This window comes from Hermetia illucens, chromosome 1 (assembly GCF_905115235.1).
Source record: "Hermetia illucens chromosome 1, iHerIll2.2.curated.20191125, whole genome shotgun sequence".
Lineage (NCBI taxonomy): Eukaryota > Metazoa > Arthropoda > Insecta > Diptera > Stratiomyidae > Hermetia > Hermetia illucens.
In genome coordinates, this window is record NC_051849.1 from 58,125,361 (window position 1) to 58,141,825 (window position 16,465).

Genomic DNA, 16,465 nt, shown 5'->3' on the forward strand with positions numbered 1-16,465 from the left:
ATTGGATTGGCATGGGAATGATTAACTTTTATTTGGTTGAATTTCCTTGCGGAACTATGAGATAATGTTCATACAATAGGTGCGGGTAGTTCATTCCATTCATATTTAGCAGGGAACGATGAAAATGTACAAAATTCGTATAAAGTTAAAAAACGATGTAGCCCCCACAAAAAAAAACATTTAGTTTTCCTAGGATTGTTTCCCACTATTATATTGAATTTTTGTAAGCAGATCTGTATTTGGTCCCATATTATCATCATCATCAACGGGGCAACAACCGGTATCCGGTCTAGGCCGGCCTTAATAAGGAACTCCAGACATCCCGATTTTGCGCTAAGGTCCACCAATTCGATATCTCCGAAAGCTGTCTGGCGTCCTGACCATCGCTCCATCTCAGCCAGGGTCTGCCTCGTCTTCTTTTTCTACCATAGATATTGCCCTTATAGACTTTCCGGGCTGGATCATCCTCATCCATACAGATTAAGTGACCCGCTCACCGTAACCTATTGAGCCGGATTTTATCCACAACCTGACGGTCATGGTATTGCTCATAGATTTCGTCGTTATGTAGGCTACGGTCCCATATTATATTGCAATTTATTCATTTAGGAAGGAAATGCATAGAACTACGCACACTGTACTTCCCCTCGATTTTCTTGATTTTTAAGGGGCTCCTAAGGTTTAGTATTTTTTCTTCTTCATAACGCCAGAGCATGTTTCAGCTTCCTTGAGTAAAGTATTGATTACATCGTTTCCTGAGTGAAATCTGTTCAGAAAATATTAATTTAAAGTTAATGGTTTCAACACGACATTTGCATTTAAATCTGATAAATATCCGCAATTTCAATTCCCCAAACACCTTATAATAAGTTGTTGGTTTTAAGACATATCTACTTCACACCATTACTCTCAATCAATTTAATTAAACTTCATTTTAACTTTCTTTTCCTTCTTTCATTTTTCAGTGCTCAATGTAGCGGCCGGAAAAGCGCCCATGCAAATTTCCACGGAAGGTAGCGGCATTCCGCAGAAAGCTATCGATGGTTCAACTTCGGCATTTTATAGTGCCGAAACTTGTTCATTAACAAAATCAGAACGACTGCCATGGTGGTACGTTAACCTTTTGGAGCCGTATATGGTGCAACTTGTACGATTGGATTTCGGTAAATCATGTTGCGGTAAGTACACGTATGCATTACGTTTTATGTAATATATATGCATATTTATGATGTGGAACTCACCCAGCTACATTATAAATTTTCGCATTAAACTTGTAAAAACATAATGTAGACTACCGTAAATGTGAGAGATGGTATCAAGTGAATAAAATCAAGGAATACACAATGAGAAGCAAGTAATCGTTCAAATGTTCATACTTTATGAAGTTGAAATCTAGCCAAGTGAAATAAAAGTGATAAATTCCAGAACATCCATTTTTTCTCTTCCATGAATTGAGTAATAGCGGCAATAGTGGCAAGACACTTTCCTACGAAGTGAAATATTATTTTTCTTTCTTATCACGATAATTTACTCCTCTGCTTCCCCCTGTAAATCCCCTAATGTTTAAAACAGAATTAAAACGGATTTGTTTGCAACCTACTCCTTATTAATAAATCTAGGCACAACACCGAACTCCACAGGTCTATCAAATATATCCAATTCTAATTCGTCTCTTGCATTGCTCGCTTTATGAAAATATTCAAGTTCTACAAACTAGAGTATTGGCCTAAAAGGATCAATCCTGTGACGTGATTTGTTGGTTATTGATTCAGGATATGATCCTAATATAGGCATTTATATTTTCTCCGTCAATCCATCAATGTTTTTTAAGCACTTCACCGAAAACTTTTCGGACGGAACTACTGATAAACAACTAAATTATTTAACGATTGAGTTGGCTCATTTTTCTCTCTATGTAGAACTCAGCACTCTGCCTAATCACTCTGCAATTCCACAATTATAGGCAGTATCAGTTTGAGCAACATCTTTGAAGTATTAACTGCAGTCTCATAGTCATACTCCAATTTTTCATTACAAGATGCTGAAACTGTAACGTAAAAGCCCATCTTCAAATCAGGTGTGGTTGACACGTTACAATTATAGGTCAAAGTGCTACTAAAAATTAGTGGAACCATTATATCAACAATTCTATACTTTGGCCTTCGTTCTTTATATGATTGCGATTCTGTTTTAGCTTACCCCAGCATTTTCCAGAAAAAACGCATTCCTCCATAGTACTGCGTAATGTGCCTAGCTCTAATGTGTGACCTACTCACTGCTACTTTCACGTACTGACTGTCCGACCCATATGCCAACATAATTCATTGTTTGAAAATCACTTTAGATACCTCAATGCCTCTGCATGTAATATTACCCTTGTAATTTCCTGTATACTTAATGCAATTCTCTTACCCTTTCCTGTAATTTCTTCAATCAGAGCTACAGAATTAGCCATATCTTTCTTTTTTTGGGTTTGAAAATGCTAGTTGATCCTGAAGATTTACTACTTCAGATATAATGCAAAAATAACCGTACATAATTCCCGACTTTTGACAGATAGGTTTAAATAGTGATCGTTTCCGATTATAATGCCTAGCAATCACCATTTTACATAAGCTTAAAGATCAATCCTTGCCACCTCACTTGTTCCTTCTTAGAAAGGAGCAAAATAAATCACTCCTCAAGTAAAGCCTCTCAAAGTCTTCCTACAAACCGCGTTGATAGTCCACACATTTATTATTTTATTTATTGACTTATTTATATATTAATGACAACAATTATTATTATTACTCTAAATGGTTTAGCTTTAAAATGGACTATCAAACGACGATGAATGCTCTTCAACAATAGAGAATCTGGGGAAGAACCTATTTACACATTCAAGTCCTGCAGCTTACTATTTAAGCAGTGCCCACATCATCATTATGTATATATATATATGTCTCCTGTTCACTCCTTTGTGCAATATAGGGCATCCACAACGTCTCCTTTTCATATTGTTAATTTCTTCCTTGTAAATTTTCCAGGAGACTATACTTCAATTTCATTGTCATCACGCTTAATGATGTGCAAATGATAAGCCTATAACACTGGACAGCATAAAGAAACAACACAAACATCTATTATAGCAGATGCTGATGCTCTAACCAGTCACCCCATAAGTACGATTGAATTCTCTCTCCCTCTCTCTGTTTCCACCCCATTCCATCCCGCCCCAAATATGGAAAAGTATCTCCCGGTGACACCTTGTAGAGGTTCTCACTCGGCTACTACTATTATATTTTGTCACCATGGATAAGTAAGAATAATAATGAAATCCAGTTGTATTATATACTACCTCAGGAGGGGGAGGGGCAAAAGGACCAAGCTACAAACTATTATAAAAATATCGAAATCAGTGTGAAGAAGTAGATTTCGAACTCCACGAAAGGCATCCCAGTATTGTTTACGCTTCATGGATTATAAGGGGCACGAGGCAATTCCTTAGAATATTGAAAAATCGATAGGATAAAGATATGGAGGGAAGTTCTGCTCTGTTGTAGCTAAGCAATTGAGAAACCGCAGTAGGTAGAGTAGTCGACACAGGATAAGTTCTTCTCTAAAAAAACGGAATTTGGAATTGCGAATTTGCTTTGTACTGGTTCAAGCACAATGCATTTCCCAAAACATAAAACATAGAACATTCGCTTGCCCCTCTGTCATTATCAAACCAGCCCACTTTCACCTCTACATCCGCGTGTTTAGTGCTGAAAATTATCCGCAGATAGGTAAGGGTTTGTTTTAGATTACCCTTTCTATTATCTTTCAGGTTGAGTCTAACAGGCAGATAAAACCATAAGATACTATACCGCTTTGAGTTTAGATGAAGAAGACTATATGCAGAAAATTCAATTACCAGCACATTCTTTGAAATTTTATGGTGACGGAAGAGTCTTCCGCAGGTTCGTCAACCACGCTCATAAGGGCTGGTGCAGTGCGTTGGTGTGCACCCATATGGTTGCGAGTACATGGCTGCAAGTTGCTGCGAGGATAAGATGAAGAAACACGCACAACAAACTCATCTAGGCGACATCGACATACCGACACACCAATACCACCTATTTCGTCCCTACCCGAAAGGTGCGCAAAGAGATTCCGTTCCCCTCTGCGCTGAAGTTGCTCCAACTGTATCTAGTCTTCTTGGTTGATTCGCTGCATTTGAAATAGCTATGACTCAGAGAATGACACATTAACCCTAAGCTTCATTGCACTAAAGGTTCCTCGCACGTGTTGAATTGGACATCCGTTTGAAATTCGACTTTTCGTAATAAAGGAAGAGGAAATTTATTATTTCGTAAGATACCACGGACAAGACGCCTACGTGATATTTGCCCTCGCAATCTTTTCCTTACAGCCTTGTAAGGCATACCGCTTGTGTTGACCTCTTTCCAGGGTTACTAAAAACAATCTCCTTTCCTGCTCTGTATGATATTTTTCAGGCTAGCAAGTGCCTATATGTGTCCTCTGACTTGACAGTACCGGATTTTCCTCTGAATCACTAATAGATTTAGTCGTTTACAGTGTCTCCTCTTCTTCATTTCTCCAGTAATTGGATTGCCTACCGCGAAGTATTCTTATTCTAAGCATGACATTGTATACTTTCGTAACCCATTAAAATTATTTCTGCATAGCAGTTTCATCCAGATGTAGATTAGTCCTATAAGTTTTGGTTTATATCAACTCACATTCACGCATAAAAAGTTTGATATTAACTCCTTTGGCATTGGCTCTTGTAAATCCAGGCTTTCAAAACTCCTTCGGCTGTATCTAAGCATCGTTGTTTCGGCCGGCTTTTTAGTCGTTTCTCATCCGCCAACACTCAGAGTCATAGAGTTGCGACAGGGCGGACGAGCAATTTAATTCAGTGCGCGAGTTCTTCTAGTAATAGGTATTATCATTGAGCATATTGAGATCCAGAAATGCAATGTTCAGAGAGCGAGACTTCTCACAGTGTTTCTCCATAAGTAACCGCGCAGCGTGCATTGCGCCAACAAATCCACAGTTCTTGAAAAATTGCGCTTGATTCACAGTTATTTAACGATGTCGTGAATACGGTTGCCAAGAATGCCTTTAAAAAATCTTCATAGTATGGGACAGTAAACGAATCGAAGGGTAAATTGAACATTTTGCTGGACTATCTTTCTTTTTCCATATTGGAAATGTACTTTCTTGCCAGTCAGATGGTGTTTACCTTCCTCAATAACCCGATTGATGGATTCACTTTTGATAGCTTGCTCAACTTCAGTCGCGCTGACAGTTACGTCTCGATGGATTAACGTGGGTACCTGTCTCGGGGACTTAATCCCATGGTCTTCTTAAGACACGGATTGATTTTGTGACCACAATCAAAGTCCCGCTGAGACAAACAACAACGGTATCAGTCTATACTGAGCGTATGGCTCAGCATTCATACTGGTGGATGCATGACCTACCTATATCTCTACCGAACTATGGAGTACGATACCCGTGTTGAAACGCAACGCCACGTTTGAAGCCCGAAGGTCTCTGTATGATTAAACGCAACCACAATCCCCATGAATCTCCCACTATGGGGCCAATCGCAACAACCGAGCTGAACGCACATACAAGAGGAAATCTCCCGAATTACGTGAATTTAGGGGCTATCCTGGTTCCCATGATACCAGTATACCCCTGCTAAGTGGCAGTATACCCCCGCTAAGGGGTATACTGCCACTTCAGGTGAATCCCCGTGCAGACTCGGGTCTGATCGCCCTAATTAGGCCTTTAGAGCATTCGCCTACTGCATCACGGCCGGCAAACTAATGTGATACAACGTCCCCCGGTGCCACCATTCCTCGGTCACTTGGTTTTGCTCCGGCCGGCACTGCCACCTCTGAGCACCAGTTGCGTTGACAGTTAAACCCTTGAGTGTTTAACGTAAGTACCTATCGTGGAGACTTAATCCTACGGTCCTCTTCAGATACGGATTGATTTTGTGACCAGAATCAGAGCCCCGCTGAGACAAGCAACAACGGTACCAGTCTATACCAAGTGCATGGCTGCTTAGCATTATACTGATGGATGCAAGAATTACCTAAATCTCTACCGAACTAAGGAGTACGACATCCGTGTTGAAACGCAACACCACGCCGAGGCCTGAAGGTCTCTTCTCGCTTGAGCACAACCGCAACCACCATGAAACTCCCACTAGGGGGGCCAACCGCAAACAACCGAACTGTACTCACATACAACGGAAGTTCACCCGAAGTATGAGAGTCCAGGGCCTATCCCGGTTCCCATGGTACCAGTATACCCCTGGTAAGGTTTCGTGACCAATTTGCCACTTCAGGTGAGTCCCCGTGCAGACTCGGGTCTGATCGCCCTGATTAGCCTTTGGAGCATTCGACTACTGCATCATGGCCAGCAAACCAAAGTGAGTACAGCGTCTCCCGGTACCACCACTATGGTGGTTCTCCTCGGCCACTTGGTTTTGGTTTGGCCGACAGGGTTGCCGCCCCGTCTTCCTCACCGCCACCTCTGAGCACCAGTTTCGTTGACAGGTATTCGAAATGTCGGCAGTACTTGGGGAAATAAAAGATGAACAAATTCTTCATTGAAATCTGCTCGAAATATTCTCATCTATCCGTTGCGACTCGTCAGTCGCTAAGTAAAGTACCATTTTTGTCATTAACGTTACAGAAATATTTGATATCCTGTGTGCGTCGGTGTCGGATTTTGACAAATCGATACAGATCTATTTCGCCATCTCAAGTGTCCAGTTTATCGTAAAGATATTTGTGATGGACCGCTCGGGTAACAGCCTTTCTTTGCTTTCCAGTTGGCATTCCTGTAAATTTGCCAATTGGTGAGCGTTTTATCGTCGAGGGACTTATGGTAGAGGCGTTTCTTTTCACGGACCTTCAATTGAACTTCGTCTTTCCATAGCAAACTGTCTCGGTTGATGAACCGCTTACCTGGTTTGGTAACGCAAAGAACTACATACGCCGCTTCGTGGATTTTATCTTTAACTCCCACGATTCTCTCACATTCGTAATGGCTGCTAGCTGCTTAAGTGAGATCATTTCTTCTTTTTTCTAACGGAACCAGTGCGATCCTCACGTTGTTTATCGATGACTTGATTGTCAAGGCAACAATCAATGGTGGATCTTGGTTTACGATGATCTCATAAGGAACGGCTTTGCAGTCAGTGGCGATGGTGAAATGTTGGTGTCTTATGAGAATATAGTTGATTTGCGTTTCACTGTTCACACTAAAAAATGTAGGAAGATGACTGTTTTCAGCTGTTTATAATGTCTGTCTTCTTCACTTCACTTTATATTGTAACACTTTACCCGCCATTTTTGAGTTCGTCCTACAAAGATGAATGGACGCCTTCTCATATACATATGTGGCCCCAAATATTCACTGCTTCTTACCGCAATCGATTCACAAATCTACTGCTGACTTGAGAACTGATCTCGTTTTGATTTTTTATCGGCAATTTCGGTACCAATCAGACTTTTCTGGAGTCAGAATATTGTGTGATGATTCCTTGGGCATCTTCATCTTGCATAAAGTAATTGCATCGATGTTGTCATCCATGACGTTCCAAATTAATTAAGTTTCCCCCAGCAGTTGGCATGATAATAAAAGTTCATGGTTAGGCAATCGTTGAGGAAGTCAACAAAAAAGGTGCTGGAACGACAAACGGCAAGGCAACACCTTTTCTGCAGATACCTGGGTTTCCGTTTCATGTCCTTTCACATCACTGATACATATGCAGATACCATACGCACAGTTCATCACACCCCGGGTTATTAACCGAGTTGCATTCAAATAGCAAAAATTATTGTAAAATCCTATTATTAGCTTTTCTGAGCAGTTATTGGTATGGAGGGTATCTCAGAGCCTAGACACTAAGTAGTTACACCTTTGTGAGTTTTCTTCAGTTTTATATTAGGTAGTCCGAGCCTGTGAAAGAAATGACCAATTTCCAGCCCCTGCACTTCGCCCTTTTGTACTAAATGTCTGAGGTCAACTTTGGGAATTATCGTTCGAAGCCTTTCATTTGGTATCTCACATGACTATATTCAGTGAATAAAAATGTACACCCTCCTTTTGATTCTTAAACTCAACATAGAGCAATGTTACTCATTGCATATGTGGGCGGTTACAGTTCACGCCGTCCCACCAAATTTCATATCAAAGGAGCAATCGTTTCAGATAAAAATAGGTATGACAGTCTGGACAGATAGACAGTTAACTGATTTTGATATGACCTATTAAATAGATAGAGACACAGGACCACTTTAATAGGCCAGCTTAGGTTCGAACCGACACGGTGTATCGATCTATGCCCTGACGACGAATAGTCAATTTTTGAATTAAAAGATTGAATATTTGCCCAAGAAAAGAGACCACTCTACACTTGAATATAGGAGGCAGTTGCTCCTCGAAATTAGTGCGGTCAACTCCTCAAACAAAAAAGTTTCTATTTATGCAGTCACTTTTGCTCATTTTCGTTAAACGCTTTATTCTTTTTGAGACCAATTGTCCACCTCTTGTTTATTCCAGGAATCTATTTGTCGTTAAAACACAACGACATTAAAAACCTTACTTCACATTATAGAAAATCGATATAGCCTCAAACACATCCAATTGTCAGAAATGAACGAATTCTAAAAACTCTCTTCTTATATGATATTCTTAGATCAGATTCGAGAGAATAGCCCTTCAATATGAGGGAGATGAAGAGTTGCTTCAGCATTGGATGAAACCTGGATAATTTTTGATCAACACTTTAGGATTTTTTTAAATATTTATGAAAATTAAAAACTATCTGTCAATTAATATTCTTCTCAAAAGACGCATGCTCATATCAAAAACCAACTCTGTATGATCTTTCCGAAACGGCACTGTAGACACTATCGTGCGCCTTCCAAGACCACACATCGTCTGACCACCGGCCCACCTTTTACCCAACATTACATGATTTAGTGGCCCAACGAGTAGTACGACTTTGGCATGATAATAAGGCGAACCGAAGTTTATACTTACCCTTCATCGATATATTATCGAGAATCATAAGGGAAAGTTGTTTTCAGCTCCACGTCTGCGGGATATCAGATTATTCATCACATACATAAGAGTGAAAGCCCTCAAGATTGTCATCGCTCTTTTTGCATTTCTTTACATATGTTATCCGCACACCTTGTAGAATTTATGGGAGCACCGGCATATATTGTACGTTTAGAAAGATGGTAAATTTTGTGTAAACTCGTCTTGATTGCAGGGAAAGGCGGCGGTTTGACAAATATAAGGTCTTACAACTGTTGGGTATTCGTAGATAAGATACTGAGCAATCAAATGTAACAGCGGTCAATACTCCCGAAGATAAGTTGCTGCAGCTTTCTACCCATAAAAGATGAAATGCGGTCTTTAGGCGCATTAGTCTTCAACATTTTTCTGAAAACCTGAAATGGAGTTCAAATCCATTGAAAAACTACTTCATTTACCCCTAACTGTTTAATAATTTCTAAGCAAAAAATATACCATCTTACTATAGAATAAAATTCTCATTAACTTCAACCAAGAACCCCAATCTTTCTTCCCCCGACATTCCGCTATGCATTAGATACTAGTATCTATGAGATTGCAATACGTCAACTTCGTTTTCAGAAGTAGAAGAAAAAATATTATGATCATGGGAGACTTATTTAAGATGAATCAAATTTCACCGCAACTATTTGAAACGCGCAACAGTACAAGTTAATAACCTCGATAAATACGAGAACAAATGCCTATGAAGGTTAATACAGTTCAGTGTTTGATGGGACGCATCGAGAGCTCCTCAACTGGTTGCCAACCATGGCGGTCAGGTGATGATTTTGTAATAGTTTGATTAACGATCATGAGGTGGTCATTGGAAGAAATTTCAAGCTACTCCAAATCTCAAATTGAATACAATAGTTGATGACTTAATTTCCAGCCACAGACCCGAGGGAAAAGCCAATTGGGAGGCCTGTTCTGAAGAGAAAACATAACAATCCAAGGTACGGAGTTCATTGTTTGGGATGAACCAAGATAGTTTTGGTTATTTCTGCAGTTGTGGCTTTTGTTAGAAAAGAAATGATTTAATTCTCCTGTAGTCTGTGTCTGCATGTAGAAATTTATTACCTATATTACAGAATATTAGAAGATACAGTAAATAACAGTATAATCCCTCCACTATGACTCTTGGGCCAGTGCCAGTGAATTGTAAAGTAACCCTCATCCACCCCGACAAGCAACTAGAAATACAGTTTCATGAATTTAATGCCTTGCTTATCTACCCCCCCCCCCCTTTTACCCATTTCTAACAAACCTATTGGACAATAAGATCTCTTCTGAACATCTTCACCAGGGTCCGATCCTTTCGTCAGGGTTATTAGGTTATCCTCTAACGATCATTACCTTCATACTTTTTCACAATCTTTTTTATTACGCTCATCGGGAGATTGCATCAGCCTCCGCATGCAATTATTTAAGGTCGTTCCTTGCAAGAAAAGATGTAAACCAGAGGTCGGAAATTTCGTGAACTTAGCGAGCGAGGCGGTAGATGACAGGAGTCTTCCGAGAACTAGTGGCTCGAAGTTGTGTCCGAAAAATATCATATTACATCAATATTTCAATTAAATTAGTATTTAAAAAAGAAACTCGAATGAATTTTAGATAGAAAATGTTAAATATCGGCATTTCAAAATTTCGCCGTTTATCTTGGAATTCGTCCAATCGCTTACGTTACGTACGTCATCCACGCTTTCTGTGGGTGGCAAGAGCACCCACAAAGAACAAAGAAGATAAATAATGAATCACTCAGAACTTTGGGTTGGGTTGTGAGAGTGAGTTTTGTTGTATTGGAACAATTTTATTACTTATTTACGAGTTATCACAATCTCGCCAATGCCGGATTTTACCTAATACTAGCACTAAGTGCCAATCATTTAGGCTCGGACGATCCTACCTACTTAAAAACTAAAAGGATACTGGTGGTAGTGACCGGTGGTAGGTTAATGGGAGAATCGGTCGAGTACTCCCCGCAACATCGAGCACGTATGCAGAATGGTGTACTCCTGCATGGTTTGAACCAGACTGTGCGACATCAAGCGAAGCCGTGAGGGATTTAGGTATAATACCTGTGGCAGACAATATTATGGGAACTACAACCACCCGCTCGAAACGCCAAATTTCTTTGACTTCCCGAGCCAATGGCTCATAGTTCACCTTCTTCTCCACATATTTCCACGTAATGTTGCTTTTATGGGGGATAGCAACACGCGGAGCGACCCGTCTTGTCAACTAGCAGTACGTCAGGCTTGTTATGTAGAGTATGGCGATCAGTCAAAACTTGCCGGTCCCAATACATGCACCCGTTCTTTCATGATGATCTTTTTATAAGCTCCTGGTCCGACTTCACCCCACTCAGAGGATTGAAAGATCGATCCTTCAAGTTAAGTGGAGTCAGTCCACAGTCTGCCTTTCAGATAGCCGCATGCAAGGGACTCACCTGCTCTTTGCTGTAAAAATAAGCGAGCCGTCACGTCAACCACGCCCCTACCTCCGATGTCCCGAAGCAGGTTCATCCGCTCCACGGCAGACTTTGGATGATGCATTCGGAATTTGGACATAGTTGCGCGTATCCGCTGCTGGACGTTTTCCAGATCGGTCATCATCCACGGCAATATTCCGAATGCATAAGCCAGTGAAGGGATAGCAAATATATTCAACGCGAATATTTCATTCTTCCCCGAGAGATGCTATTACAGCACCAGCTTTGCACGTCGCAGGAATTCGAACAGCAGAGCATCCTTCAGATCACCAACTCGAGCATGGGTTCTTTGCCAAATTTCTAGGTACTTGCTTTGATGTGGAGGTCATCAATGCTATGCCCGGTATGCGGCTCGTAATGACCTTTGCGGATGGCTTGGATTCGACGCTTGTCACTTGTCAAACTCCATGCGAATATCACGGCTGAACATGTCTATTATTCGCAGCAGATTTGATGTCATCTAAGTACATCAAGTGTGTCAGTTCGCACTTAGCACATAGGCCATACTTTATTGCAAAACTATGCCCTCTAGCATCATTCAGTAGCCATGAAAGAGCGTTCGAACCAAAGGGGACTCAACGAATCCCCCTGGAAGATGCTCCTCCGCATACGGATGGGCTCTGAGGTATTAACACCCTCAGATGTACGCACCGACAAGGTGGTATGCAACCCTTCCATGACTGTCGCTAAAAACTTTATTAGTTTCGGATCAATGCGATACAGATGTAGGACGTCGATTAGCCAGGTATGCGGGATGCTATCAAAAGCCTTGGTATAATCGATATAGCAACTAAAGAAGTTTGTTTGGCCTCTAGTTGCTTGTCCTACAACTTCCGAGTCTATAATGAGTTGTTCTTTGCAATCCGTTGACCCAACTTGGCAGCCCTTCTGCTCCTCGGACAGAAGGTTGTTGTTCTCGAGGTACGCATTAGCCCTTCCACTAGTAATGGTCGTTATGAATTTGTAGAGGGTTGGTAAGCAAAAAATCGGTCTTGTGACTGCGGGGTCCTGCACCATGTCCTTCTTAAGGATAAGGTAAGTAATCCCAGCAGTGAAAAAGGGTGCAAATTCCTCCGATCGACTCATGACCTTATTAATACTGTAAGCCAACCGACTGTGTACGCCGGTAAATTTCTTATACCAGAAATTCTGCACCCGATCCAGGCCTGGGCCCCTCCAGTTGTTCGAGCTGTTTATGGCTCGTCGAACTTCCTCTTCGGTAACATCCGCAAAATTCATGTCAGGCGTATTGGCATGGCGGGTGCCTTCGGCGGTGATCCACTCAACATGCTCAGCATGCTGGGTGGGTAACCCCCAAAGTCCACTCCAATATTCTTTCGCTTCCGCCACCGAAAACTGTACTGTCTGGACGATCGGTTGGGATTCGGTGAGAGATCTGAAAAGGATCCGCTGGTTCCTCGCGTATGTTGCATTCTGGACACTTCTGGAATGACTTTCGCCATACCGTCGTAACCGACTGCTTATGACAGAAAGTCATGTGCGCGGATTGTGGGAAACGCTCGACGAATCTCTGATGCAACAAGGGGCGGTAAGATGCTGTAACCGCCCCCGCCGTTATCTCGTAGTAGAAGCGGATGATGAAGAGGTTCATTTCTTCAGTCCACTTCATCCGCTGCCTACACGAACCTGCTGAAGTGATCACCACAGTTTGTGGCGAAACAGCTGCTGGTCGTCATGGCCCCTAGACGTCGAACCGCTCCACGACTAGCATTTCGACGCCGTGCTGTCCATTAGGGGAGCCCGACCCAGTCACCAAGTCAGACAACTCCTACCGGTTATCCGTTCCGGACCTTAAATTCCGTCTCCTTCTCATAGATGGATTTAGATAAAGGTCCTAGTTTCCTTGATCTGAGGACTTCCTTTCACAGTCCTCCTACTTGATCCCGCAGAACTTACACATATAGGGACATCCTCTCAAATAATGGTGTGAAGACGTCGAAAAAGGGAGGGAACCTCAAAGGCCGTGTGTGTCCAGATAGCTGCGTGGTTAGAGCAGAAGGCCGTCGTACAGAAGGTCGCGGTTTAAATCTCACCGGTGGCAGTGGGATTTGTATCGTGATTTGACGTCAGATACCAGTCAATTCAGCTGTGAATGAGTACCTGAGTCAAATCAGGGTAATAATCTCGGGTGAGCATAATACTGACATTTTGCCTCATACAGTGTACTATAGTGTACCGTAGCCCTGATCCAATATGGATTGTTATTAACCTCAAGAGGTGCGCCTCATTGAAAACTGCGGCAGAGGAATGAATGATTGAGGCTGTGATCCGTCGTTGACCCTTTACCCCTCGATCGCGGCACCCGGATCTGAGGTTTACGCCTCCACGCGCGCGGTCGAGCCTTTTTTTATTTTCCAAGTTTAGCTCGCATTCTGTTTTAACTCGTTAGGCCGTCGCGAATTCCTTTTTTTGGTGATTTTCAGATCAGGTGCAGACCCACGCATCGGTACAGACACGTTAATTTTGTATAATGGTGTCGAAGCACTCAAAGAACAGTAAATTGATTTTAATAAGATTTTATTTTCCACGAAACCTTCAAAACTCACGAATCAATTTGTCTTGGATTTTTCTGATAATTACAAAGAACACCCTTCTCGGAATTATTGTCACCCTTTTTGTCTTATCGCAATTCTGTGAGCTTATATATGTTATATGTATATAAAAAAGAATATTTTGTACGTTATAAAGAACTCAGGTTATAACTAACACGTTATATCATGGATATATGGATGTTACATCAGCACAAACATACGAGTACTCCCATGATTTGTGCATGAGGATTGTAAAAGTGTAAAGTCGAAAGTATGTCATGTACTTTTATAAGCGAATTACACTACAGTACATATATCCCATTCAAACTCATCTTACGAACACAAACAGCATACTCCGTACTCTTGAGGACGATACTGAAGGAAATGATGGGATTTCTACTATCAAGATATTAATATAGTTATACTAGGTTAAAGTGATTTTCGTGGAAATTTTCTGCATTCTAAAACATTAATAATTGTCATACACTAAAAGATCATTCATACTTGAAGTGTCGAGCTTCCAATCTGCAACCGGCTATGTATCATTTGACCAACATCGACCCCAATCTCACATCTCAAAATGGGGCCTACATATCCATCTACTCCAATCAAAAGCCAATCCAAAAAAGTTTAACACCAAACCTAATTTTTAAGACCTTCTCCCCACTTTCACTCGCAGCCTAAATCAAAAACGATTGCGAATCTAAGTTCATTTCTCGTCCCATTTTCCCAATTCTTGAAAATTTGTAATTAATCCATTCCAAGCGAAAAACTGATTATTAATCGAGCAACAAATATTCACTTAAATTCGATCAATTCCAAATTTCTGGAAAATCCTTAAACTTACGACGTTTGAATGAACGTCGACCTGAATACTTGAAATTGAGAAATAGAAATAAACACCGAAACAAAGTAAATACAAGAAATGAAGAAATAAGTTTACCAAAAGCCGGCTGGTTAGCATATGAATGAATACTTTTTACGGTTAGACGGTATAGAACTGGCAAATGCCTTTTAAGGGTCATTTGCAATTAACTTTCGGGAACGCAATATGTTTTAGGTTTCTGGCGCAGATAAAATGATTTTTGGAAAATGTTCTAACTGAAAACGTAAAACAATCAAATTTAATTGTTGTGAATCTGGTAGCACAACAGAAACTACAGAAACCCAATATCCATGGCGCCTGCAATGAGCGTAATCTCGAAAAACTCCTCATTCGAAACATAATCACAGCTAACCTCAGTGCAGCTATCGAAATTATGCACTCGCAATTTGCAGTGAAATGCAATAAATCACGATATTGTCATCTAACACCACCAACGAATCTCAGACGAGGAAAACCAATTTCACCGAACGCAGTAGGCAAATTGTTCAGTTACGACTAATAACCATAGTTTGAAGTATTTACACCTGCCTTTCTCAGCCTCCTCTAGCCAATTAGAAAGACGATTATGTGTGTCTGTATGTCTTGCCAAGAAAAAAGGAAATGCGTTTTTGTGGTCTTTACCCGGCACGTTATGCCGCTGCTAAAATAGTTTCCTGGTTATAAATATGAACTATCTTTGCACCAGTGCAAATCTGAAACTAATGTTTGTATTACGTAAGATCCATCTGAGCATTAGATGGTATCACGCAAACTATCGGAAATATTCAGATCTGTTTATTATGCAAATTGTTGCTTATTTTGCCAGCAATTTTTACTGAAGTGCACCAGGATAATGAGCAGTGCTTTGGCACGCAATTTTTCCTCAAGAATTCGGAAGCAATTTGAAAATAGTGCCGGAACCGTGAAATGATTATCTGAACCGTTGGTTTAAGCTGAGGTTGGGTATAAGTATTTGAAATTAATTTGGGTATTGACTTCATAACATCCATCCACTAAATGAGGGAAATTACGAAACAGAAAAGTGGATTTAACTGCAACTGCAAAAGCAAACCGGCCGACAATAAATCGTATTTAGTTCTGAGGGAGTATCAATAATGGACCCCAAATAGCAAGTTCCCAGAAAGGACGTTTGGATGAAGGGTTACACTGGGGTTATAGCTTACTTGCTACAAAACCTTTTCTCTAATAATCGGAATTTGCATATTCTTGTGAATAGTCGCAGTTTAGAAATAGGTAGGTCTCGGGAGATTCTGTAACTCTCGCTATAACACCTTGACGCTGTATGAATTCATTGAACCGCAGAATCGTAGCTCCATCTTGGTTATCATTACAAATCATTGTAGAATGGTTACAATGAATTCCTACTTTAAAAGATTTATCTAGAAGCGGCATTCAGCTTCATTTGCTATGCCTTTACCTTGTGCCCCTCTACATCTAAAT

General features: G+C 40.9%; 1 protein-coding gene across 4 annotated transcripts in view; it reads left to right on the top strand.

Annotated features, from left to right (window-relative positions):
• LOC119661459 (sushi, von Willebrand factor type A, EGF and pentraxin domain-containing protein 1) overlaps positions 1-16,465 on the top strand; it is a 172,045-nt gene that overhangs the window by 119,196 nt on the left and 36,384 nt on the right. For all 4 annotated transcript variants that reach the window (XM_038070817.1, XM_038070819.1, XM_038070820.1 and 1 more), the window contains exon 3: positions 966-1,178. In XM_038070817.1, the coding sequence (XP_037926745.1) occupies positions 966-1,178 (213 nt within the window). The remainder of the gene's footprint in view (positions 1-965; positions 1,179-16,465) is intronic.